Source organism: Salarias fasciatus, chromosome 22 (assembly GCF_902148845.1).
Source record: "Salarias fasciatus chromosome 22, fSalaFa1.1, whole genome shotgun sequence".
NCBI classification, from domain to species: domain Eukaryota; kingdom Metazoa; phylum Chordata; class Actinopteri; order Blenniiformes; family Blenniidae; genus Salarias; species Salarias fasciatus.
In genome coordinates this window covers 6,327,521-6,353,316 of record NC_043765.1, presented here as the reverse complement: position 1 = coordinate 6,353,316, position 25,796 = coordinate 6,327,521, and the positions used below count along the sequence as shown (strand labels likewise).

General features: G+C 43.0%; 1 protein-coding gene across 2 annotated transcripts; it reads right to left on the bottom strand.

Annotated features, from left to right (window-relative positions):
• Window positions 1-7,691: 7,691 nt before the first annotated feature.
• Window positions 7,692-25,414, bottom strand: ldlrap1a (low density lipoprotein receptor adaptor protein 1a). Of its 2 annotated transcripts, XM_030120567.1 has the most exons (10): window positions 25,200-25,396; window positions 15,918-16,060; window positions 13,953-14,065; window positions 13,690-13,804; window positions 11,950-12,022; window positions 11,610-11,714; window positions 11,257-11,384; window positions 10,859-10,893; window positions 10,585-10,616; window positions 7,692-8,410 (listed from the first exon to the last, which is right to left on the bottom strand). In XM_030120567.1, exons 1-10 carry the CDS (start codon window positions 25,282-25,284, stop codon window positions 8,364-8,366), a joined length of 876 nt encoding a protein of 291 aa, XP_029976427.1. In that variant the 5' UTR covers window positions 25,285-25,396; the 3' UTR covers window positions 7,692-8,363. The 2 variants fall into 2 exon arrangements, with proteins under 2 accessions (XP_029976427.1, XP_029976428.1); XM_030120568.1 differs by lacking the exon at window positions 10,585-10,616 and having other exon boundaries at window positions 25,200-25,414.
• Window positions 25,415-25,796: the final 382 nt, after the last annotated feature.

The following is a 25,796-nucleotide window of genomic DNA, read 5'->3' as shown; positions in this document are numbered from 1 at the left end:
CTTCATCAGAATTACGCGGCCAGAGATAAGGCTCCATTATCTTCCTCAGAGCCTCCTCTTTAATAACACAGTGGTGAATGTATCGGATCTCGGCCCCTCGTGCTTCCGCTCACTGGTTGAATCGACTGAAAAAAAAAAAAGGAAAGGAAAGAAAAGAAAAGTCAGATGGAAAAATGCTGCCAAGCTGAACTCGGCAGAGTTGCACCTTATTAGAGATAATGAGTGAATGTCTGAATGCCTCGCTGCTTGAGATGACTGCTAATCAGGAACACACACACACACACACACACACACACACACACGGGAACACACAGTGGGTTTAAACAGAGAGACGGTCATTATGCTCTCATCTCAATCACCGGTCCTGCAGAAGCCTCTCCCTCCTCTCCCTCCTCTCCCCTCTATCTCCAGCCACCCTCATTCCCCCATTTATGACTTTCCCCTCGCCGTCGCAGTGCTCCCTCTCTCATATATCACTCCCGTCTCCCGCTCTCCGCCGATCTCGTCCTCACTCCACCTCCGACCGGCCCGGCTCCCCTCTTTCCCCCGGTTCTCATTATGGCCGCTCTCAGACTCCCCGTTAGCCGCCTCCTCTCCGCGCTCTCTCCGATCCCTCGCTCCTCCGCTCGTTTATCACCGGTTTGTCTCCGACCGGCCGGGATGCACACTTTACCAGGTAAACAAGCGGGGAGAAATTGACCGGAGGGGGAGAAAGGAAAATGAAAGAATCGATGGAATGGGAGCGGACTGGAGAGATGGGGAAAGAGAGGCCCTTTTTGCACCATTATTAAGCACAGATTTCATCTAAATGCCACAGGAGCAATATATGAGCTTTCTAAAAGTGGAAAAAAAGTGTTTTGTTGTTCTCATGCGGCCGTCCCAGGCCCCCCAGAGAAACCGTGCTGCTCCCGTTGTCTGGGTGCTGGCGCCTAGCATCCCAGATGTTGTTCTCCATTGGACTCGGATGAGCGGCGCCGCTCGGCGTTATCTCAAACTGTGCTAATTGCATCAGTTAACTCGCAATCCGAAAGCATTTCTGACCTTTAAAGTCAAAAGTGGAGCTCGAAGGCTCGTACGCTCCTCTACTGTGTTAATGAGGAACAACAGCAGACATAAAACCACGACCTTAAAAACAAACATCTTGTTAAATGAAAGCCAGAGACCAGAGAACAGGGTTTTGTTTGTAAAGGCAGAGCTGTAATGGATCAGCAGTGATCAAAGGGTGTCTAGTACACATGATGACGTGTGACTGAAACTGGAAAGTTGTTTAGATCGTTGATTTTGCCAGCACATTCTGATGGTGATAATTATTGCCTTCAGTAAAGAGAAAAACGTGAGATCTGAAGAAATATTTCAATATTTCTAAAAGTGTATGCAGCTGTCATTTGTGGATAATATTTGAGACAAAAATTGAAGTAAGTGGGGCTTTTATTAAAAAAGAAACAGATAATGTGTGAAAATCAATTCTCCAAAGAAAGTAATATTATTGACTTATTGTCTGAACTTTGGGCTTCAGATCTGATCAGTTCATTCTTGTGTATTTGTGAATGAATTCCTTCCATAATCCTAAAAAAAAAAAATCTAAATCCAACCAGCTCATCCTTGAGTCAGTTTTGAAGTGATTTTTTTTCTTTCAGGAAGTATGAATCTCATGAAACAAAGGTGAAGAACCTGTCGGTTTAGAGGACAGCGGTGCTCGGAGCCACTGAAAACGCAACTCTTTGAAAATACCTTGACTCCACTGAATTGGAGAAGAGGCAGATTTTCAGAAACACTGCTGCTTCACAGGCTGCTGTAGTAAACAGTGACTGGACGGACAGTAACAAGTGTTAAGACCATGCGAATGTCAGTTTACTCGCCACTGTTAATGTTTTCGACTCTGTTCACTGCTCGTTTGTGTGGTTTCATTACAAAAACAACAACCAGCAGCCACTAGTGGCCGACATCAAAATTACAGTTTTGTGCATTTCTGCCATTTCAGTGTAAACGCTTGTCGTTTTCCAAAAGACTTGAGCATTTCCTTGTAACCAGAACCTTTTAAATCGCCGTCGATGCTGATGTACCTCAGCACGCAGTGTGAAAGCGCTCATCTTGATCAGTGACTCTTTAATGCAGGATGAAGGACAAAGAGAGAAAACCACACTTATTGCGACGCCATATAAATGGATGTAGAGCGAGAGCAGACAGACGAGGACGGCCGTATGGAATGAGTAAGTGGCTGCGGTGGTCTGCGAACCCGGCGCACAGAACAAACCGTCTGACTTTGAGGAACAAAATAAAGTTTGTTCCAGCGCCACACAGCAGGACAGACACTTCAATTTTTTTTCTTTTTTTTTTTTCTGAAGCATATGAAACCTGAGGCGGTGACAGAAGTGGGGCACGGCGGCCAGCTCGGTGGAACACAGCAGAATTAGCAGAAGGAGCACGCCCGACAGAGTAGACACCGGGGAGGCGGATGTCAGGCTTTTTCGTTCGGAGCGTCTGAGCAGCCCTGCTAAGTGGCTGACGCTCCGTCGGCACGGGCGCGCCAGGTGAAAGTCAGCAGGTTTTTCTTCGGGGGGGTATTTTTAAACCACCCTCCCCTGCTGTTACCTCTCCCCACTCCTGTTTTTAGGCTCTAAAGAGACAAACGGGATGGATTCATCCATGAAAAATGCTCCTAATTAACTTAAAGGTCATTATTTGCACCTGCTTTCTCTCCTTGATTATTTATCGCAGTTCTGCTTTAGTTTTTTCCAACTGAGAATGTTTTCTCTGTAAATGAAGAATCCACAGATTCTGTGGGAAGTGTTACAGTGTTTCAAAAGAAACAAGTGTTTTGGGTCGAGTGATGGAGCAAGTGGAGACTGGTAATCGGTTAGATTTTCCTTCTCAGTCTTCCCAACATGTCTGAACCTGTGGACCATATTTTCCAGACGATAATTCACACTTTTATTTAATTTGGTCGAAGCAACTTAAACATCAAAATATACTGGAAAATGCCATCTGAGACCACTAGATGTCACTGTATGACCTGACAACAGAATCACAGTACTGCAGAACCTCCATTTTAACCGTATTTGACTGAAATAAAATAAAAACTGCACAAAAATAATAGAATCTGCACCAGAATTTAGAACCACATCATCAGAAAGAATGTGAGAAACCTGAGAGAGAAACTTTTAACATGATGAAAGCAGGAAAATAAATACAACAGTTACAACATCTGCAGGCTATTTATAAAGACTTAACAGATATTTCTTACTGAAATTATAATTGAGATCTTTAACAACACAAGAAGAGAGTGAGAGCAGGAAAGCGTTACATTCCAACAGCAGCTTCTTCTGCTTTGGTGATCGGGAAGCTTTGGGTCACTCTTGTGTGACTGATTAAAACACACACACACAAACATACACGTCTTGTGAACTTCATCATTGATGTGGCTGCACAGGGAGGGAACTCCATCCAGATTATCTCACATTGAGGGCAGTAAAAAGCACAAGTGACTGAAATACTTCTGAGCCTGAAGTGGTAATTTTCCTACAACGGGCTAATCTGAGCAGACACACACACACATACACACTGAAACACTCATCCACCAAGTCCATTCTCCTCCTGGCCGCAGTCCAAAGAGGCCCAGTGGGGGGGCGGCAGCAGAAGGCGGGTCTGGCTCAGACCGTTCAGTCTCCGTCTCTCTGAGGCTGCGGGAGGCGACTCAACAGCTGCTCAAGGTGAACGACCAATGAGGCGTGTGCAAACACAGAGTGAGAGAGAGAGACACCCGAAGACAGACTGGGAAAGAGAGCGAGGCGAGGGGAGGATGAGTCAGAGAATCAGAGGGAATGAAAGCTCTGAGTGACGGACGCTGGGGCAGGGAGGAGCGTTACACACACACACACTGAAGTCCCGTCGCGGCCTGATGTGTGAATATCGGTGTGTGATGGAAGCGACGGGGAGAGATCCGAGCAAACACGGACCGAAACCTGCATCACAAGAGTTTTATAAGTTAAACAAAATCATATCTGATCGCTCATCTGGAAGCCGGTGGCTCTTTCACCAGGAGGGGCTTTTTTTTTTTTTAATCACTTTTACAATCTCCCTAAAATAAGCCGAATGTTTGAGCTCTAAGTACTGATACAACTATGTGATTAAAGTCATCTTAAAATGAGAAATACCCCAGTAGAAACCCCAGCACTTACAAAACTCCTGCTAATTTAATAAAGAACCGACCGAATCACGGCTGAAGTCGCCTCCTTCCCACTGGTTTTGCCTGTAAACTGTAGATGAGCGACGAGCGAGAGCTCCGAATACTCACCCTCCAGGCCCTACATAAACCCGTACAGAACAGGGCCGTCTACTTAATGGCATATATTTGTACTTTATGTCGAAGCAAATAACCAAGAAGCATGGATTTACAGCAGAATAATGGAGTCAGTGTTTTATGTACGATCGCCACGTCCGTGTTGAACCATTTCGATGTTTTATGGGATAAAACCTGTTCATGAGGGCTAGCATGACTCTGCTATTGTTCACACTCATGGTATATATTAATATATACGTATATACTATTTCTATGAAAATATAAATGTCTAATTATGTATTAACACAGAAAAGGAATAAAATATTTTCAATGCACCGTTCACGAGTCTGTTTTCCTTTCCTGTGTGTGTGTGTGAGTGAGTGTGTGTGTGAGTAATCACACTTGTCGAGGTGGAATTAAACGCCCCCGCTGATTAATAGGTCAAGCAACAGGAATAATTTAGTAATTCATCAAATGAAATGCTGAATAAAACGGCTCTCAGGTCCTCAAACGAGAAGATTAGCAGCAGTGTTTCACTTTCACGTGCCTCCGTTTGTTATCGTTTTAAGAAGTCACATCACAGCCAGTAGCAGAAAACAGCAACTGAGGCTCCATTTACACAATATTTAAAGTTTTACGCGAGAACAGGTGCAGTCGATACCATTTATAATTCACATGCTGAAGAAGTTTGGTTCTGGTCGGTGTGTGTGTGTGTGTGTGTGTGTGTGTGTGTGTGTGTGTGTGTGACGCACGTCCTCCGGTCCACGTCTTCATTTCTGACATCGCTTCGAGACGAGACGCTTTCTCTCCCGCCTCCCGCAATCCGAGGCGAGAACCAACTGAAGTGTTTGCATCATTAGCCGCCATCAGCCCGTCTGACAGTGCACACGGCCATCGCCCGCCGCCGCTGTTTACCCCGTTCATTATCCGGCAAATATCACCGTTCCACCCGACACAACACCATCAGCTGGCGTGTGCGCGTGTGTGAACACCTGCGGTCGTACGAATGACTCGAATTTATGTTTTTGGTTCCACAGGATGGCTGTGTGTGTGCGTGTGTGTGTTGTGATGATTCACACTCGTCCAGCCTTGAGTTTGAAGGCCTTTACAGTCTCACCTTGTCACACCTCGTCTGCTGGAGGCCAGCTTCGGCCGCACACACCCCTCATCGGCATTCAGAGAGAGGAGGCGCCTGCTGCTACCTGCTCTGCTCCGATCCCGTCCACCAGGCAAGTAAAAATAATGAATGAATTGAAAAAACAATTAATAGTTTAACCTCCAAATATCCCACAATATCAGTTCCAGTCCTCCCACTGATCTAATGGTGATCGCGATGGGCGGTTGGGTCTGACGGCGCTCACCGTTCTCTCTCTGTTCTGTAACGAGGCCGTTCTATTCTCGGGCCCACAGAGTGGCACAAAAGCTGCAACAGTTCACAACTATTGCGTCGTACTTTGAAGTAACATCAGAGGGCTTGTTTTCTCGCTTTGGGAGAGAAAACTTTTCTACCATTGTCCCAGAATCAGTGTCTTTAAAGGCCAGAGACTATTAGCAGAGCAGTGACAAGAAGTCTGGAAAGAAAAACAGGTTCATTTCATGCTGCTGCAGTCGCCTCAAGCCTCAGAAATACGAGATTATCTTGGGTTTCACATAAAAGAAAAGTTCAAAAGTTCATGGTGTAGATTGAATCGGATCAACTTTTGAAATGTTTTTCTTTTGTTGCTTATGAATTACATTAAAGGTGCCTGTTTAACAACATGAGCAACTCTTTTTGAGCAATCCTCATTTCAAACGGGTATTGTAAAAATCAGTTAGCATTTATCCACCCGTACAATCTTTTTCTGCACATTTACACAAGATTTTTCTCTTTTGCTGAACATTTTAAAGTTGCTTTCATGGTTTGAAGTCTTCTTATTCATAAAAACAAACCAAGAATTGTTGATAATCTTCACAAATCGGTTTGTAGTTTGCTCGTCGAGAAAATGGAAGAGAAGAAAAACGTGCACAACCTTATTTAAGATAAATCCTTCCACTGTATAAAAGTGTGTGGAGTTGGGCTTTGGCCCATCATCTGCCACTTGACCTTGGCGCCCAAAGACTCTCCGAACCGTTAACCCTTATCGTCTTTTAAAGGCCTGACGGCTGAGAGACTTTCTTTTTTTTTTTTTTTTTTGCCTTGTCTCAGCATGCACCCTTTCATCAGACTTCCAGAGTGAAGACAGAGGCTCGGAGCTCCCTTTGAGGAACGGCTGCTAAATAATGCAGGTGGTTAAGTAAGCTTGTCGGGACGAATTGTTAAAAAAAAAAAGCCTCCTGCTTCACTGAGCCAGAGCCTGTTAGGAAGAGGATGAGGGAGGGAGCGCGTGACTTTCAGGCCTCCAGAGTCCGGTTCACACACACACACACACACACTCACGCAGGAGTCGAATACAGAACGTGGCAGGAAACGTGTGTGTGTGTGTGTGTGGTGAAGGCCCAGTGTCCTCACTCCATAGATCAGTCTGACACACAGCACCTCTGCCTGCTCGTGACAGCTCCTCTCAGAGCTCATAAACCTGCGTTTATTGACCTGCGCTGTCACTTCCAATCCAGGAGAAGCGAGCAGAAGCAGGACGGCCGCTTATTAGACAGAATTAGACATGTTCTCACATTAAGGCCTGGCAGTGGGGAGTACAAACTGTCTCTGGGCCAGAGCAGGAGATGTGAGCATCATCTCCAGCAGCAGTCATTTAATGGTACAGTGCTGCCCCCTGCTGTCTGAACACCAAGCTGCACCCTGGAGAATCATCCAGGAGACATGATCTGTCTGACATGACAGCTTTTAAATGAACATTTAAAGCAGATATGCTCGAAATAGTGTAACAAAAACTGACGTTCGTCAAGAAAAATATGTACGATTTTCATATATAGCAATTTTTACAGCTGCCTCGTGGTGCAGGAAGCCACATTTGAGGTGTTATGCCCACTACGCTTAAAAAAACAACAAAGTCGAAATGGAAATTAACAGCAGCACATTTTTACACTCTACAGGAGGTGTGTCAAACACATATTAGTTCACATGCACATGCACGTGCAGTCCAATGTCATCCAGAGTGGGCCGTACAAGTAAAATAACCTTTGAATTGAAAGTTTTTCTTGGATATGATTTTTTTTGTGGTAATTTTCACAAAAACCAATCACTACAGATGACAACAATCTCAACAAATAATATCTTTTGAAACCTTCTAGTGCAAAATAAAGTAAAATATGTCCAATATTTCTCTAGCTTTTGCATTATGGGTGTTTTTCCAGACAGCATGGCTTTGAGGTAAATGCTAGGTGTTGTGTAATTTCAGGTAATTGCTAATAAATACTATGCTATGACAGAATTGTACTTCTTTCTGAGGACTCATTCACAAAGACTATTTTGTATTATTGAATATACTTTAATTCTGTACAACGCTGGTAGATTATAAAGTACAAAGAAATGGTCACAATTAAAAATGAGCACATTTTAGGTTTCGATCACTGCAGTGAAAAAAGTAACATCTGGGCCAAAATGTCACAAAAAAGATTTCATATAATACAAAAAAAGTACACAGATTTTCAGATTATTGGCAAAACACTGAATCCAATTACAGTTTCCTCTCTTTCTCCATGATTTAAATACAGTCCAGCTGATTGTCCTGCTGTTATTAAGGCCAGTGAACATGAGCTACAAAAATAACTATAAATTACAACTAAACGCAAGAAAATGCTAATTACATTGGCAAAGCAGACATGAACACCTGGAGGGTGTGGAGAACATGAGCCAGACGAGATGTTTGGAACAGGAGAAGACGTCGTAACACTGGACGTGGCGTTATTGCTTTGGTGCGACAGCAGAGCGAAGAGGCCAGACTCTCCTCCTCCTCCTCCTCCTCCTCCTCTGCGATTTGAACACACATGCAGACATCTCGCCGATTCGCTGGAAGACGACCTCTGAGCTGCGGGGCGGGGGCGGAGGGTGGGGGTCAGAAGCCCAGGATGCTGTCCTCACACTGGCTGAAAACAGTGTTTCCGTTGGTGCGGTCCCAGTCGGGCTCGGCCAGCCAGTCCGGCGGCATCAGCCCAGAGTCCAGGACCTGGGGGTGAGTACGCGACACTGCCAGTCTGACGGGGGGGGGAAGCAGAAAGGAGCAGGGTGAGCGCTCACACACAGACTCACCAAAAACTCAAACCACGCTGCTTCTGTTTGTTTTTTTTTTTTTATAATGATCCATGCTATTTTTACCAAACAGCAGTGATTTTGTTTCACTGGATTTATTGAATGAGGTGTTTAACTCAGGGGGGTCAAACACATTTTAGTTCCACTTACAGCCCGATTTCATCTCGACCTTCAAATTGACGAGATTTTGTTATAGCGCAGTGTATACTTTATAAAACCGTCTATATTTTTCCAAATCTAAACAATTAAAGTAAAAATGACTATAATCTCAGCATTAAAAGAGCTGACATGAAAACTTCTGGAGGAAAATACAGTGAAATGTCAAAAAAAAAAAAACTTCTCCTACAGCTGCTGCATTATGCACATTTTTACAAACTCAGTGTTTTATAAACTTTAGTGTTGCATTATGTTCACAACTCTTAAAGAGGAGATTTATGAAGATTAAAACTCAGGTGGTATGACACTTTGATCGCCATTTGACTTGTGATTAATATTAAAAAAAAACACACACACCATGTTTATGTTTTTTTTCTTTTTCATGGACCTATTTTTTTGAATTATTATATAAAGATTTCCAAAACCAATTCTATGAATTTTCCTTTTCCTGTGATTGAATAGTTGTCAGAAATGCTGTAATGTTGTCAACACAATCTGCCTCCATCTGAGAAAATAAAAAGCATGACATGTACAACATGTATGATGGTGAAAATCAGCACTTTTTGATGTGAATCATTCTCTAGTGTTCATTTTTTATGTGTGGAAATATCAGAAAATATGTTTTTATGGGAAAAATCTACGTGAAGAATTGCAACTATTATTTGGATATAAACTCACAGAGAGCTTTTGGCTCCGTTATGTTTGTAGAAATCCTCAAGGTACAGTTGTACAGTTGCAATAGCAAGAAGCTTGGGTGAAGAAACGCCATCAACAAAGGATGAGAGGCTAAAGATCATGGAGGACGTGTTCTTAATGAAACATGGAACGAAGAGGAGGAAGGAGGAAGAAAGAGAAGAGGAGGAAATGGACCGCATTCTAAACAGTGCTGGATTATCAATACTGGAGTATAAACCTGTCTTGAAAGAGTTGATCCATTGATTTTAAGTTTGTCTATGAAAAATTTGTTTTTTCATAAAGATTCAAAAGGAGAAAAGCAAAATCTTCTTCGCTGACCCTTGAATTGTGAACAAGTTTTGTCTCAAATCTTCATAATAAAGATTTGTGATTGACAGGAGTCCCTCTGGGTTCTGCAGAGATCAACAAGAACTGGATGAACGTGTGGATTTTCGAGGCAACCTTGACTTTAACAAACCAAATGTAATCGTCAGATTAAGAATGTGAGGCCAGATTCAAACTCAATGTATCAGGAAGTTGTGAGATGAAACATCCTGAGAACAGAATGCCTCCGCTGTGTGGACGAAGATCACAAATCTACAGTACGTCTAATCTAGAACGAAATGTTTCATACACAGAAACCAACACTGAGCCTGGCTGAGATTAACTCCCTGCTTAGTTTTCAAGGGCAAGAAAGGAACAAATCATTGAGATTTTCACTAAAACTGTCATTTATAGCCAACAGGAAGAGATACTTTCAGTCTGACGGTGGAGCCGGAGTTGTGTTTACACCGTTGTCATGTAAACGAATACCGGAAACACAATGAAAGTTTTCTGTTCTCCCTGGAAATCATTCTCTAAACCACAGCCAAGTGACCTTCCTCTGCGGGTTTATCCTCGGCCATCACAGCTCAGCAACTCAGACCTGTTTATGCAACAAAAGACTCCGATTGTTTCGACTTGGTCCGGATTGTGGAAACAATGTTCACAGATTCCCGGCGAGGGTCGACGGGATTATCCAGTTGTTTGAGGAGGAAATGCTCCTGCACTGCAGTGACCCACTGCTCCACTTCCACACAACGAGCCACAAATCCTTCAGTCCTTCCAGAGTGACTCCAGCTCCATTTCTCACTTTGACTGAAACCTAATTGCGGGCAATCAGGAACGAAGAGGAGCTATTTCACACTACGGACCTGTAAGCCGTGTTATTGGGTTTGATTGGTTGTAATGGGCTGATGTGGGGTTAGTGAATTAGGACTAACACGCTAAGTGAGGCTTGCAACTTTACCTGGAAATGAACCATAGCTATCCAGAGCACAGCTGGAGACACAAACACAGCACATGGAAGACAGTTTGACAATCAGATCAACCCCTGGCCGGTTTTAAGATTATTCCTACATGATCACAGGCGGAGTTTGTTCCACCGCAGTACAGAGAAATCAGCAGCAGGGGGCGCTGTGAAGCAGAGCAGCTACAGAGCAGTGGGGGGGATTGGACAGGCTGATTTTTAGAAGAGGAACAAGCAGAGGATGTCTTTTTAAGAGTTATTGCTCATTTCTCACCTGGAGAAAGCTTCATCCAAACCGTCTTCTATTTCCTGGAAAAAGCAAAAGTGTGACATGAATATGTTTAATATTTGTTTAATAATTCAAGATACAACAGTGGATAAAAAAGCATCAGAGCTTTGCGTCACTTGTTTGACAGCATCACTTTCAGGAAGCGAATCAAATCTGATTATATCCATACAGAAACTGCAGAATTTCTTGGAGTTTTTATTCTGATTTGAGAACCGAATTTCATCGGTGGAACAGAAATTTTCATGAAATCTGAACCACTGCTGTACAAGTGTGGTATAAATCCTCTTTTTTCCTGAGCCGTACTTCGTGTGTGACACCAGATCATGTAAAAAGTTCAAACTTCCCGGATCTGTTGGATGAGTCTGTTGGATAAAGGATCGTACCCATGCAGTGTTGTTATTGGTCTCGGAGGGTCTGTGGTTGTCCAGCTGATCCTCTTCCACGTTCCTGCTGCTCTCCACCACGACAGTCACGCTGTCCTCGAAGTCCAGCAGGTTGTCTGTGGCAACATCTGGGAAAGAGGAGAGGGACAGGCCACATGTTTTATACATTCACTAACAGAACACTCCTCTTTCCAAAGCTGCGCTTTTCACTTATGCTGGACTTTAATATGAGTTTAAACATGCATGTGGGATGAGATGACGAAGAAATTACTTTGATGACTTTAAAGGTGTTTCAGCAACTTGAAATGAGCGGCAGACTTGTGTGTGTGCATGTGTGTGTGTGTGTGTGCTACCTGTGCCTTTCAGGCTCCCCAAGCTGTTGGATCTCTCTGAATGTGAGCTGCTGCTGCTGCTGCTGCCCTCTCCAGCAGAACCACACTTCACTCTCTTTTCTTTCTCTAAAGAAAAAAAAAAAAAGTCAAGCTGGTGTTTCTAGACACGAGTATAGAAGAGGCTCCGGAGGAGGAAAAAGAAGAAGGGTGGGAAGCTCTGCTCTAACTGACTTTCATAAAATCAACATGCTTGGTGAGTCGCAACAACTGAAGCAAAATAAAGAAATAAAATCTAAACTTAGGAGGGCGGAGATGATGTGATTTCCAGGAGGCAGGAGGCAGAGGAGTGTGAGGAGCTCACCTTCTTTGGCCACCTGCCAGAGCTCAAAGGCTACTGTGAAGGCCTGAGCGACTGTCAGAGCCACCGCCTGAGCCTGGGCACAACACACACACGCACACACACACACACACACACACACACACACACACACACACACACACACACACACACACACACACACACACACACACAGAGGATTAAAACAAAGTTGTTGTTTTTTTTGTTCCCCCCCCCCCCCCCCAGTGACTCCCAGTTCCAGTAACAGTGAGAACATTTCACGTGACGTCCAGCAGCTGAAACATTTGGAAACTGTGTTGATACAACAGGAGTGACAGTGCAGATTACAGCCAAGGACAGATGCAGCGTGGGTAAAAAGACTCAAGACTGACTCTTCAGCCTGCAGCTTTCAGAAAGTCAGAGGTTCATAAACATTTCATTGACACTCTAGGCTCCCTTTGAAAAGGACTGTTATCCATCAGCTCAAAACAAACTAAAGGAAGGCAAAATAAGTGCAAATATTTCAGAACAATCATGAAAATAGATTAAAAAAACCCAAACAAGATAATGGAGAAAACTAAATGCCCAAAAAGGCTAAAATACTCATAGAGGGCTAAAAAAAAAAGACGGTAAAAAAAGTGTATTTGCTGAAAACTGGTTTAAAAAAAAGTACAACAACTGGAAAGATTAAAACTGTTTAAACAAAAAAAAAAGTTTCTATATGCAAAATAGCTATAAAGGAAAAAAAACCTGATATAACAACTAAAGAACAGTAGAATTGCTAAAACTGTTAAATAGGTGAAACGACTTCGATGACTTGAACCACTAAAAAAAGGGCAAAAAATGCAAAACATTCATAAAAACAGTGAAAAACTCAGTCAAAAACAGTAAAAATGGCTTTAACAAGAGATGAAACCACAAAACACAGTCATAAGAACAGTTAAACATTCAATTAAATGTTTAATGCTCTAAAATTCACTCATTACACAAAGTTTTTGTGTCTACGGTATTTGTGGGTATGTATGGAGAGAGAGAGAGATAGAGAGAGAGAGAGAGAGAGAGAGAGAGACAGACAGAGAAAGAGACAGAGAGAGAGACGGAGAGAGAGACGGAGAGATAAATAGTTTCATTTCTTTTTGCATGTGTCTGTATTTTGTGTATGTTTTGACATGTCTGGAATTTGTTAAAAATAAAAAACTAAGGATAATTTAGACAAATTGAACGCAGTTTTCCTTCAGTGAATTACTTCGAAAAATTTAATTTAATAATTCAATACATTGAAGAATTTTGAACATAAACCGATGAATGGATGCAAAATATTAGGAACTTGGCAAAAGTTCAGAATTAAATGAACAAACAATGTGGGTGTTTTTGTGCCGATTACAGAAGAAATTTATTTAATTGTTACATAGAGAGACTAGCTGAGTCTTCCTCAACTTGAAAGATCCTTTTTTCCTATAGATCTGAGAAGCCGTGCCTCATAAAAGTTGCATTTTTATCTAGATTTTGTCTTAAAATGTGAACAGTCCCAGAGAAGATGAATCAGTTTGATCCTTCATTTAACTGTTTAATTCCTTCAAGACGAGCGCGAATGATGGTTTAATGGCCTGCTGGAGCATTTACAGCCTATTAGAAATTAGCTTTAACGTTCAGAGACGCAACAAGTCTCCTCGATTTTAAACCACATCATCCAGTAGGGAGTAAATAAAAAGTGAACTAAATGTTTAAAATGCAAAATAAAAAACTGAGAGGCTCCAAACTCACCACTTTCCTCTTGGAGCAGAGGTAAGCGTGGCACTCCAGGGTCCCGTTCAGGGTGTTCTGGGCGATGTAGGCAAAGACTTTATCGTGCAGTTTGTCCACCGTGCAGTAGGATATCCTGCAGGCCGGAGGCGCCGGGTTAAACAAGCAGAGCGCAAAGCCTCAGATTTATGTTTATCAACCTTGTGCCAAAGCGAATCTCTCACTGACGATAAATCTCTCGCTCTACAGGTTCAACATTACAGTTTCTCTTGGGATGAACGTACCTGTAAATGGAGACGTTTTCCATGAGTTTGTTGGTGGAGCTGTCGTGCAGGACGATTCCCTGAGGAGAAACCTTGAGGGCCACTTTCTGAGGCTTCTTTCCGCTGGCTTTGGCCTGTCAGGGACAACAGGGAAATGCTAGCTTTAAGACTTGTCCGTCAAATGGAGGAATATTCCAGCATCATTATGAGGAAGAAAGAATCGATGTATCTGTATTTTCTCCAACAACAGAAAGAGCAACAAAGCCTCTTCAGTGAAAACAATGAGTCAAAACCTCAAATGCAACCACAATATAGTTTAAACATCAATCATATTTCACTGCAGAAGAGAAGACAGACTCAACATTTCTAATATCTATACTGAGGACGAATGATGAATGGATAGATCTTTATTAAACCTGAGGGAAACTCAAGTTTTCAGCAGCTCGCATCCAGCAACAAACGAACAAAAACAGAGGAAAAACTGGCAGGTTGATAACCGGAATCAGAACACCTCTTATTTCAACATCTGGAGAAAATACTGAATGCATTAAAATGTCGTGAAAGTCAATAACAGTATTTACACATACTGTAACTGACGCTATATAAATAAAGCTGAATTGAATAATACGATTAAAGGCAGTGATTGTAGAAAGTTTTTTTTTTTTTTTTTAAATGTTTGCGGTTTTTGTTTGTGCAGTGTCAAATTAGAAGTTTCTCCAATCAGACCAGTACTGATCCCAACGTGCGGGACAAGGAGCAGAAACAGCATCAAGACTCAACAGCGTGACTTGCTTACTGACACTTGATAACACATCTTTTCTAAGCAATCTTCACAGATTAATATTCATTCTGTGTTAAATACAGGGACGGTGAAGGAGCCCCACAGCATGATGATACCTCCGTCATGTTTTTCAGTAAGATGGTTTAGACTTGTGGCCTCAAGCTGACAGTAGGTCTTTCTGGAGTCCAAACTCAGCCTGAAGCTCTTTCAAACATCTGTCTACGAGTCTACTTGCCTTCATGCTTATTTCACAACCAAAACGTCAACAGTACAAACTATGGTGGTCAGCTTTTTAAAGAGGAAAGGTTAAAGGTCAGCACTACATCTTGACTCCTTGTCTCTCAGGACGTGAAATCAAGGAGAAATCTGGGTGTAAGTTTGGACTCAGACCTGAAATTCAACAACCACAGTAACAAAATCAGCATTCTATCATATGAATTAAAGGATTTCTGACTAATGAAAATTCTGAGAAACTTCTTTATGCAGTTACAGTAGGCTGGATTACTGTAACGGCATGTTTACAGGTCTCAATAAAAGATCTGTGAGACAGCTGCAGCTCATCAAGAATCCTCACCAACACAAAGAGGGTGGAGCAAACTACACCTGCGCTGCTGCTGCTGTGTGTCAAAGGATCCTGACTTCCTCTCTATAGAGCTTTAAATAGTCTTGGGCTTGGATACATCTCAGATTTACAAGTCGAATATGAAACATCCAGGCTTAAGAAGAAGAGGTTTACTAAGTGTTCCCAGAGTCACAACGGAAAAAGTGAAGCAGCTTTACATTCCTCTTCACCAGTAGAACAAACTTCATGCTGACACACTCATTTTTTTTTTTTTAAATTAGGACATAAAACATCACTATTTGCTCAGGCTTACCATTAAACAACAGCTTTTACTTACTTTATTACTTTTATCTGAACAAAATGTTGACTTAATTCTTTTTCTGCCTTCCTTAATCACTTAGTTTTAAAGCATTTCCTTTTTTCCTTCGTAAAGCTGTGGATTGTCTCGCGTCTGAGCGGTGCTGGAGAAATAACTTTTCCTTGCCTTTAGCAGTCCTGTGTGTTTTTCGAAATAAGCTCAGTTCCAACCAGTAAATAACTATCCTGTTGGTTAATTCGGGTGATGTGAACAATTCTCAAATCCTGGATTCGTTTCTATTTAAACAGAAAAGGCAGCAGCGGCGTGGGGACGTTGAGCTCTGACCGTGGCCATGATCCTCTTCACCGCAGCCGCTGACAGCTCCTCTCCCTTGGGCTGGTCCACCAGTGTCATGCCGAGGTGACGCAGGTTAAAGGTCATGCCCTCCAAGATCGTCTCACGTGTGTCGGTCCAGTTCTCCGGAAGCTCTGTGGAGGGGGGGCAGAGGGGGGTGGATGTTTTCAGTGACAAGCGGGCCAATCCATTGATCAGCGTTAATGACGTTTTCCTCAAGTTAAAGACATCAAATATTTATACGCTCTCCCCGCCACATTTCATGCTCCAAAATAAATAAATATTAGTCGTGAGAAGATTCAAAGAGCCGGAGAAATGTAAACAGCGTGTGTTGAACTTCCAGTCGAGCTCCCTTCCCCAAGTGGAAAAAGGCAAAAACAGGGTATGTAGGTCAGAGGTACTGTGAATGTAAAGTAAATATCTCCTCTCCAAAAACAACGTATAGGGAGCCGCAATAAAAAAGGCAAAGCGTATACGCGGACTCTGACATGCTGTGATAAGGGGACGGTGCGGCTTTCCTCTCTGACAGAGATCAGAGTTCACAGATGGACGTCTGCGAGTCGGCTAATGTCACGCTTGCAACAGAAAAGAAAAAGTCCGACTCGAATGAGGAGAGTTAATCATCTGATCCCCTTGTGCGGCTTCTTATCAGGCCGTGTGTGTGATGCCTGGATGGCCCTGACCCTGAAGCCGTGTTTACACAGATTTCCTCTGAGAAGGAGAGGAGGGAGCCAGTGGGATCGGAGGGAGGGGTCAGCGGAGGCGAGAGCAGAAAAACACCGCCATTACCTGGAAATTCATCCTCCTGTGGGACGCAGTGCATTCCACACACTCGTGCAGGCACATGTTCACATGCAGACACTATAAAAGCCGCTCGACCAGCGAGGAGCGATGGTTCGTCCTCCAGCTGGGATTCATTATACCAAAAAACACGACCACTCCCATGCCAATATATCTCAACATGTACAAAAGAAAGAGAAAAAGCCTTTCTGACACCAAGTCAACCCCGTTTTGTTTTCCTCACCATTTCTTGCTTTTTGCTCAAAAAGTAAACACGATCAACTTGTGTTTAATAATATCAAGATGCCGCTGACTGATCAAATTCCAGCCTAACGCGTACAAGGTGTTTGTTTTTCTGCTTCGTCTGTCAGGATTGTAAACAGAAACAAGAGATGAGCATGTGGTTTGGGCCGGCTGCTGTTCTTTGGCACGTGGAGTTAAAGTCAACATCAACAAGTCAGTGCACCCACGGTGACCGCGCCGCAATGACGAAAACGAGCCGGAACGTAAAGCCAGACTAGCTCAGGATGTTCGTGCCAATGCAAATATCTCACTGGTCAACAACATATACCAATCAGTATCAGCAGAAAACATTAACTTATTAGGTAAGAAACAATAAGGATCAAAGCACAAAGTACATACACACATGAAATAATCCCTTTGCAGTTGAGTAGATGTAGCATCGCTCACCTGCAAACCTGAAACCTGAGCTTGGAATGAGGAATGTGCCACTAAACCTGAACAGGATCTGGGTTTGGACAGTATTTATGAAGCATTTACATGATGGTTTCAAGAGAAAATGGAAAACTTTCATTGCATTTTGGATGTTTATTTACATGACAACGATGAAAACGTAACTTTTAGAAAAAAGTCTCCCGAAGTGAAACTTTTTGAAAAACATCATCTTCCTAGAAATGGGGGAAAACGCAACTTTTTGAAAATGCTGCTATGTGCACGTGCATCAGGGACACAGAAATCCTTCATGAACTTCATCTGTCTACTCGGATGTCAATGAACTCCTGTTGTTCATGTTTTCATCCTGTTGTTCTCTGTGAGCTTTTATGTGGTTTCATGACAAAAACAACCAACAGTGTCAACTTGTGGAATGGCATGCTAAATGCATAGTTTTCAGCATTTCTATAGTTTACATGTAAACTGACATCGTTTTCGTAACGTTGTTGTGTAAACCGGGTCTCAGAAAATGACCCAGTACTTTCTTGGGCTTAAAACCTGAAGCAGGTGTCACATTTTCTTCTGGTTCAATTAACCAGAGGAGGTGGTGAAGCAATGTAGGGTAGTATTGACCTTATTTCTAAACAATGCTGAACACGAAGTGAGAATATGACACGCTAGAGTCATTTTGTCGCCAGACTGATAGAAAGTGGTGTAGAAAAGATCAACGTGGCCATGGCCTCAGTGTTGGATTATTAAGTCTTAACATGCCAATATTGCCTAATCAGATCTACAGAACATACAGTCGAGGCTTATAGGAATGTTAATCTTTCTGCTGGCATTCAGTTACAATGCAGGACAAAATAAACCCTGGCACGTTACTGGTCATTTATAGCAGTTTAGGTTTATTTTGAGAGGAAAATGAACACCTGCTGCAAAGTTCAAAGCAATCAGACGGAGTCCCAGAGAGAATACTGGAGAAAATCAATAAAAGATTAAGGTAAGGTTTTCTTCCATATCCACTCTGGGGATCCAAGTAAGACTTTACACTAATAAAAAAGTCACATCTGAGTGTCATAGCGGTGCCATGTGGAAAATTCAACATGAATTGAATCTCATACAACAGTGGCCTGTAAATATGTTTTTTCACCTAAGAAAAGTTACAGACCTTTTCTCCATTGAGGAACACAACCACTCTCACCAACGTACAGTTTCCAAGATGTACTTTGGATTGTAGAAAGATCCTATCAAAGGGGGTACAATCTCTGGAAGCACTCTGCAGGAATCCAGAAGCCTGGTGAGGAACCAGTGAGCAACAGGAAAACCAGGTCGATCAATCAATTCATCAAACAGGTCCAACCTAAACCTGCTGACCCTGTTTAAACAGCTGGTGAATGGATGAGTTTGGCTTCATCATCTCAAATGTTGACTTCAGTTAAAAAGTAAATACATAAGTCTGAGTACCCTTCTTTGGCCCCGTTTACATAACGTCTCAATTTTGGTTTTGGTTCAGAACAGTATCGCGTTTACAAGGCAAAAATGGCGAGTACACAGACATTCGTATGGACAGACGACCACGTTGGATTGTTTCATGGGTGATTCTCAACTATGAAACTATCAAGTCCAGGACAACATGGACTGGGAGCGATGACACTCTGGAGGCTGCCATTGCTGTTATTGTACATCGACTTGCACATGTGCAGTTGAAGTATTTCAGAAAAGTTGTGTTTTCCCATGTTTCCACAGAGATGGAGTCAGAGCGTTTTGGCTCTAAGCAACACTGTCATGTGAACGGACCCACAAAACTCTCTAAATAAAGCTTTATTCTTTCACTTGAAACATCGTTGTGTAAACAGGGCCTTAGAAACCACTCCCATCCATCAAAATAATTTTGAAACTTTTATACTTCATACAATACAAAAACAGGCAAGATGGAAACAATATGTTGAGCGGCGGTCTTGAGAAAAGACTGAAACAATCTGGAGGGACGTATGCGCGATCACTGGCTTTCATCATGGCTTTAAAAAGGGGATCTGGCAGAGCACTACCCTGGAAAACAATTCTGTGCCTATGTTCTGTGTTCTTGAAGCCACTTCACACCAAAATCCAGACAATAATAGTAAAGGTGTTTGAAAAAAACGACATGAAACCCAAACCACCCAGAGCTCAGTGACGACGTCTTTAAAGCAGCAGTTAAACTCAGAAAGAAAAAAAAAGCCCTCCCAATTAAAACTCAAAGGAGTTTCATGTTTTTCGCAACACACGGAGGCCGCTTAAAGCTTGTAAAGAGAATTTCTAACAGGATTCTCAAAATGACAGAACAGATAGACCAAAACCGATGTGTTCAGAAGACTCCAGCATCAGTTCTGCAGTCTGGTTTATCCTGAGAGCAGCAGCAGGTACCAGGCACCGCTCAGCTCCACCGCGTGAAGGGCCCCGGGGGTCAGAGGTCAGCAACGACTACACGTGAAAGGAAACAGCTGTGTTCACGTGTGAACTGAGACCGAGCAAAACCAGGTGACCCCTTCTGAAATTACAAAGCAAACCAACCATCTGTTGGTGTGAAGAGATTAATTACCGAGTGTGTGAAGAAAAAAAACAAAAAACAAAACCCGTTTCGTTATTGCTGCGTTAATGAACACGTCTCAGAAGACAGAGAAAAGGAGGAATTTAAAGACGAGGCGAAGTCTTCAGCTCCGTTGCAATTCATCCCATCCAACACTGATGGATGAGGAGCCATTTCATGCCGCTGAGTACAAGAAAACGTCTTTGTGCGGCACTGTGACGGCAAACGTGGCCGTCCGAAAAAAAGCTGACAGGCAATTCATGTCCGGGCTGATTTGTGTGTCTTCACCAAACACAGAGTCACTGGGGAAACCACCAGCAGTGCTACTGCAACTTAGGATCCCTCCAACACACCGTGCCAAACCTTCCCTTCTTCTTCTTCTTTTTCCTCCTCCAACCCCCCCCCCCCCCTTTACAACTCATTTCACTTCACTCTCGACTCCACTGATCTACACGGAGCACCGAATGTGTTTGACTTGATGTGGGGGGAGAAAAATGTAAACACATCAGCGATAACGTGCTTGTTTTGAAGCCCGGGCGGACGCAAAGTTAAGCAAGTATTTCAGAGGCATTTCACCACAAGTTGTGAAGTGTGGAGCCGGAGAATCTCAACAGCTTCCTCGAGTGTTGCCATGCAAGGCACGAAACCCACAACTCCAGAGGAGCGGGCAGAACTTCAACACTGGAGGAAAATCTGTCACAAGAGTGAGACGTTTTACTGGTTTAACTTCGCAGCAAAGAAGGGACACGTCGTTTATGATCCTATAAAAGCTGCTAATAAAAACGTGGTTTTACTGGGTTTAGGTTAGTTGAGCTTTTGTGCTCGCCAACCAGTCGAACCACACGGTGTGGCCACAATCTGCTGATCTGAAGCTTTGCTTCATGTCAATGACATATTTGTTGGGATGCTGCTAAAATGCAGAAATTTAAAAAGCTACAAAGGGGGATCAGTGACTCACCTAATCTCTCTGTATATAACAAGTTTTTTTTTTTTTTTTTTTAAACAACGTGGCCCGCCAAACCCTCAAACTGTGAAAATCTCAAAGAATTTCTTAAGAGTTGCAGACAAATGTTTATGATCTGAGTGATTGTTTGGTGATTCCTGGTACAGTTCACAGAAATCTCATTGAAGCTTGGGCTGTTAAATGCTTAATATGCCCTCTGACTTTGGATCTAAAGATGTACCCAAAAAGGTCCCATGATGCACACCATTCTGTCTTTCTGGTTGAGTCCAGACCTCGAATGATCCACTAGCTTGAACACAGACTCTCCAAAATGCAGTGACAGCACTGAATAACAGTGGAGACTGAAAAAAAGACAAACGTATACATACACGGACTCGAAGAGAGACGCTAAGTCATGTGCTTTGTTGACAAAACGGGGTTCAGCCCTTCAGACATTTGGCAGTGATTTGCCATATTGAGCGTCAGTATATATACTGGTACAGTCTCATGCTGCCAATGAAGGAGGCCCCTCAGGAAAAGGGCTTCTTGCCACATACAAGCACTCTCTGGCTGGTCCTTGACACTGGCAACGTGCCGGCGCAGGTCGTCTAGGGCGACTGAACCGGGCCGAGAGGAGAAGAAGAAGAAAAAAGAAGAAGTGGTTGAAGCCTTTGCCATTTAAAACAGGGCAGACCCCATGGCAGCTGAATAGGTGTCTCCTCTCTGCAAACTCAATAGACCCGAAAAGAATAGCCAAGCCTGCGCGGAAGCTCATTGATGCCAACATGTACAAAATGTTACAAGGTTTGTCTCCAGGTCCTCGAGTTGTGCGGGGTTTCCTGCCTGCTGGAGTCGCTGCTTTCACCCGTTTTCACTCTCAATACAATATGGAAAATTTGGAAACGCAGGCTGATCACTTCCCGCAGGGTTCAGAGCGAGATCGGGGAATCTGGACCAGATGATGTGGGTCAATGCTGGGGAGGAATGTGTGCCCTGCAGCCAGAGGGAGACCTGGTAATCTACACTACGACTGATACAAGTGGGTCAGTAGCTGCATTCGCAGGAAGTACGTAATCTACTAATAATTTACAGTCCGCTTTGCAAAAACTGTAGAAACTAGGTTAAACAAAGAAGGAAAACATTAAAAGTGCGCCTGAAAGTCTATTCTGAGGATTACGAGACTCTGCTTACAGTCACTGTGTATTTTAGCTTCCTGACAAGTTAATGAAACAACTCTGTTTAACAGTGAGACATGTAAAAGGAATCATTTTGGGAGAGAAAATAAACATACGTATCTATCATCACCATGGCGCTAAACTAAGGCTCTGACAGTGGTTTGACAATGGTGCTCAGAGCCACTGAAAACACAACTTTTTGAAAATTGTTTGCCTCCAGAGTGTCATGAATTGCACTCCATATTCTCCTGGGATTTTTATAGCTGAGAGTCACCTTTTATAGAAAACCAGCTTCGCCGTCTGCCCACTGGAATGTCCTTGTACTCACCATAGTTAATGTTTATAGCATATTGTTCAAATAGGTTATTGGTTTACGCAGAAACACTCTGTTTTCGCTCGAAAAGTCATGTAAATGGTTCCTAAGAGAGATAAAAAGGTGCAAAATATTGAATTCACATTTACTTCGTAGTCTCCTGTTTTTCATGAGGTGAGTTTAAGTAACGGTAAATAATCATCACGTTTAAGGATCGACCGATATGGCTTTTTTAGGGCCGATGCCGATGCCAATTATTGGTACTTATGGAAACCGATAACCGATATGTTGAACCGATATTCATTTGCAGCAAAAATGAACATTTTGGCATCAAAATGTAGCTGTGGGTGGGACATTGTTCCACAGCCCAGAGGAGTGACTTAGTAGTGAAGTGACTAGTGAAGAGAGATGTGATGTGCTCAGTGGAAAACACTTCTTCTACATTCATTATACTCAGGCCTTTTGTTTTCGTTCAGTTTATAATTGTGTGATTACTTTATTATTGTTGTTATTATTATTATTATTACTGATACATGTAATTATATTTATCACACACACACAATAATGCAGTCATCTCATCCATAACTTCCCCAAAACTCCAATATTCAACTATCTGTCGCTGCTGATAACACAACTCTTTCCTTCATTTTCTTGTATTTTGTCCCCTGTATGTCCGTGTACTGTAGGAATAAAAAATAATAATAAAATAAACAATGGAGAATCCCGGTTGAACTGAAGTTGTAGGCTACTGCAACGCTAAAAAATATGTTAAAATCAATGTTATCACTAATCGATGCGCGCCCCCGTGGGGGGAGTCATTTTTCGGCAGGCAGTCTGTTCTCGGCACGGTAACCAGTCAACCCCCGGTCGCCCCGACCGACTCGGCCCCACGCGTCTTCTGTCACGCACTCACGCCACACATTGAAAACTGGAAAAAAAAAAAAAAAATCAGCGGTCGGTCTGTGACAGGCTTGTGTTTGATTCCTCCCGGTTCCACAGCAGCGCACCAGACACATTTACCGGTAAAATTTTTTTTCAGTTTTCAATGTGTGGCGTGAGTGCGTGACGGAAGATGCGTGGGGCCGACTTCACTGTAATCCGCTGCCGGTTGACCGCTGCCGGCCGACCGCTCCTGGCGTCCCAGCGAGCGGGCTGTCCGCCGGCGTCGGGCCGCTCCTCGCGGCTGTGCAGCCGCGTGCCGTGCTCTCCGGTTGGGAGACTTGAGGACAAACTGTGTGATTCTGGTGACTGACGGGTTAGAGGCGGAGAATCTGCCTCAAGCTTCATATTTGCCGTTCTTTGGAACTGGCTAGCTTAGCTACTAGCAAGCAGAAGTTGTTTGCTCATGTGATCACATCACAATGCATTATGGGAGCCGTAGTCAAGACAACTGACTGACAACCGAGTGGTCTTTATTACCGTATTTTCTGAAAAAAAAGGCGCACCGAAATATAAGGCAGTCAGTTGGGCTTTGAGACAATTAGAGGCTTTTAGGTGCACCTTATAGTGCGGGAAATACGGTAAAAAAAATTTTTTATCGGATATTGGTGGAAAAAAAGGCCGATGCTGATTATTAGAAAAATGCCCAATATCGGCCGATATTATCGGCCAGGCCAATAATTGGTCGATCCTTAATCACGTTAAGAATGAACGGCTGCTGTGTGTTCAGGTCAGTCAGACTTGGACCGCTCAATGTTTTCTCACTGGGAAAAAAAAAAAAAAAAAAAAACGTGAGAAGCACTGATTTAGAAGGTATGGCTCCCAGTGTGAAACAACTGCTGCCAGTGACAGATGTGCACAGCGAACATCTGCGCTTCATCCACTCACAAGTGTCAGTGAGTCATGCAAGGATGGATCTCAAATTCCTGAGTCGATTTCCTTTTTTTCAGATTAGCCAATAAGGTCACATCCGCTAAATATGAGTGTACTGATGTGATCTTTATCGAACTTTTTCAGATTTGACAATTGCTTTCTGGAATTTAAAACAGACACACATGAGCTGGAGCCAACAGGGGGGGCCACGCACTGACTGACCCACAGCATTCCTGGCTTGTCCTCCTGGTTACAGCCTGCAGGAGCTTTTAGGCTTTCCGAGCCACTGCGGTCATCGCAGCCGTACATACACACAACTTTACAGCTGGGATCAAGCAAGATTTAGCTTACAAAGTGGCCCTTGAGTCCCCACAATGGGCACCGGGGCGGTCTTGAAGGGACTTTTATGGTAATGTAGTGCTGTGTGGGCCAGATCCTGCCCCGGGTAAAGTGCCCTCGAGCAAGAAACAAAGGCAGATAAAGAAATCACAGTAGTTTCTGGGGCTGACCCTGACCTGTGCACTTCCTCTGGTGGTAGTGGGAGGGTTGATGGGAAGTGGGATTATCCATAAATCCAAATTACTGCTGCTGGGACTGATGTGAGAGGGCAAAGAAGAGTCTGTTCAAAATCATTCTTAAAATAGAAAACTTACCCGTTTACCCAAATTGGGGGGAGTTTAGGATATTTTTGACTGTTTTTTTTTTTTTTTTTTTTTTTTACTTTAAATTTGCTGTAAATATAGCTTGGTTGTTATTGTTTGATTAATAGAAAAAGAAAAAACAAACTCTTAACCATCTTTAGAATAAATAAGGCAATCCTCAGCAAAAAACCAAAAACAAAACAACAAAGACAGGAGAAACATTTTTGTTGTTGTAAAACAGTGAAAAGCTTTCAAACTTCCTCTTTCTCACTTTTTTGTTTGTTAAAAAAGGTTTGGTGACAGTTTATTTATAATAACCCGACTCCGACAAAACGGGATTAAAAATGTAATTTTAGCAACTTTTTTCTTACTTCTGTGTCTGCCGGCAGTCCACGACTGCTTCGCCATGCTCGGGCTCCGGATGATAGCTCTCCCGGCCGACTTGAGTGCGTCCATGGCGGGGTGGTTAGAGAGCAAGGAGCCGCCGGAGTTCGAAGCCCGGATTCGCAGCCTGCTCTCGGGGAAGAAGTGTTGTTGTTGACCGTAGTGCCGCGCGGCGGAGGATGGACCGGTGCTGCCTTCAAGTGCACTCAGACATCCCGCTATTTATAAGAGCGACGCGTTCAAGTCACATGGGACATTACGTTGCAAACATGGGCTCTACTAAATATTGCTTTCATAGTTTTTTTTAATCGTATGTGACTATCGTTAGTCACTATCAAGTGATTTTAAAAACACTACCCAACTTTATTTTAAAATCAAAACTTCACGCATCAGAAAAGTTTCCCGTGTAGCTGTGAATGCAGCACGAACAATCCATTGGGATATAAACATTTTTTTTCCTCCTGATTTTATCTTGGAAAAAACAAAACTGAAGAAGTAAACGAAATTCTTTAGGCTGGATCTAAACTTTGAAAAGTGACACATTTTTAAATGCAAGTAGATTAAGAAATATTTTGCTTGAAATG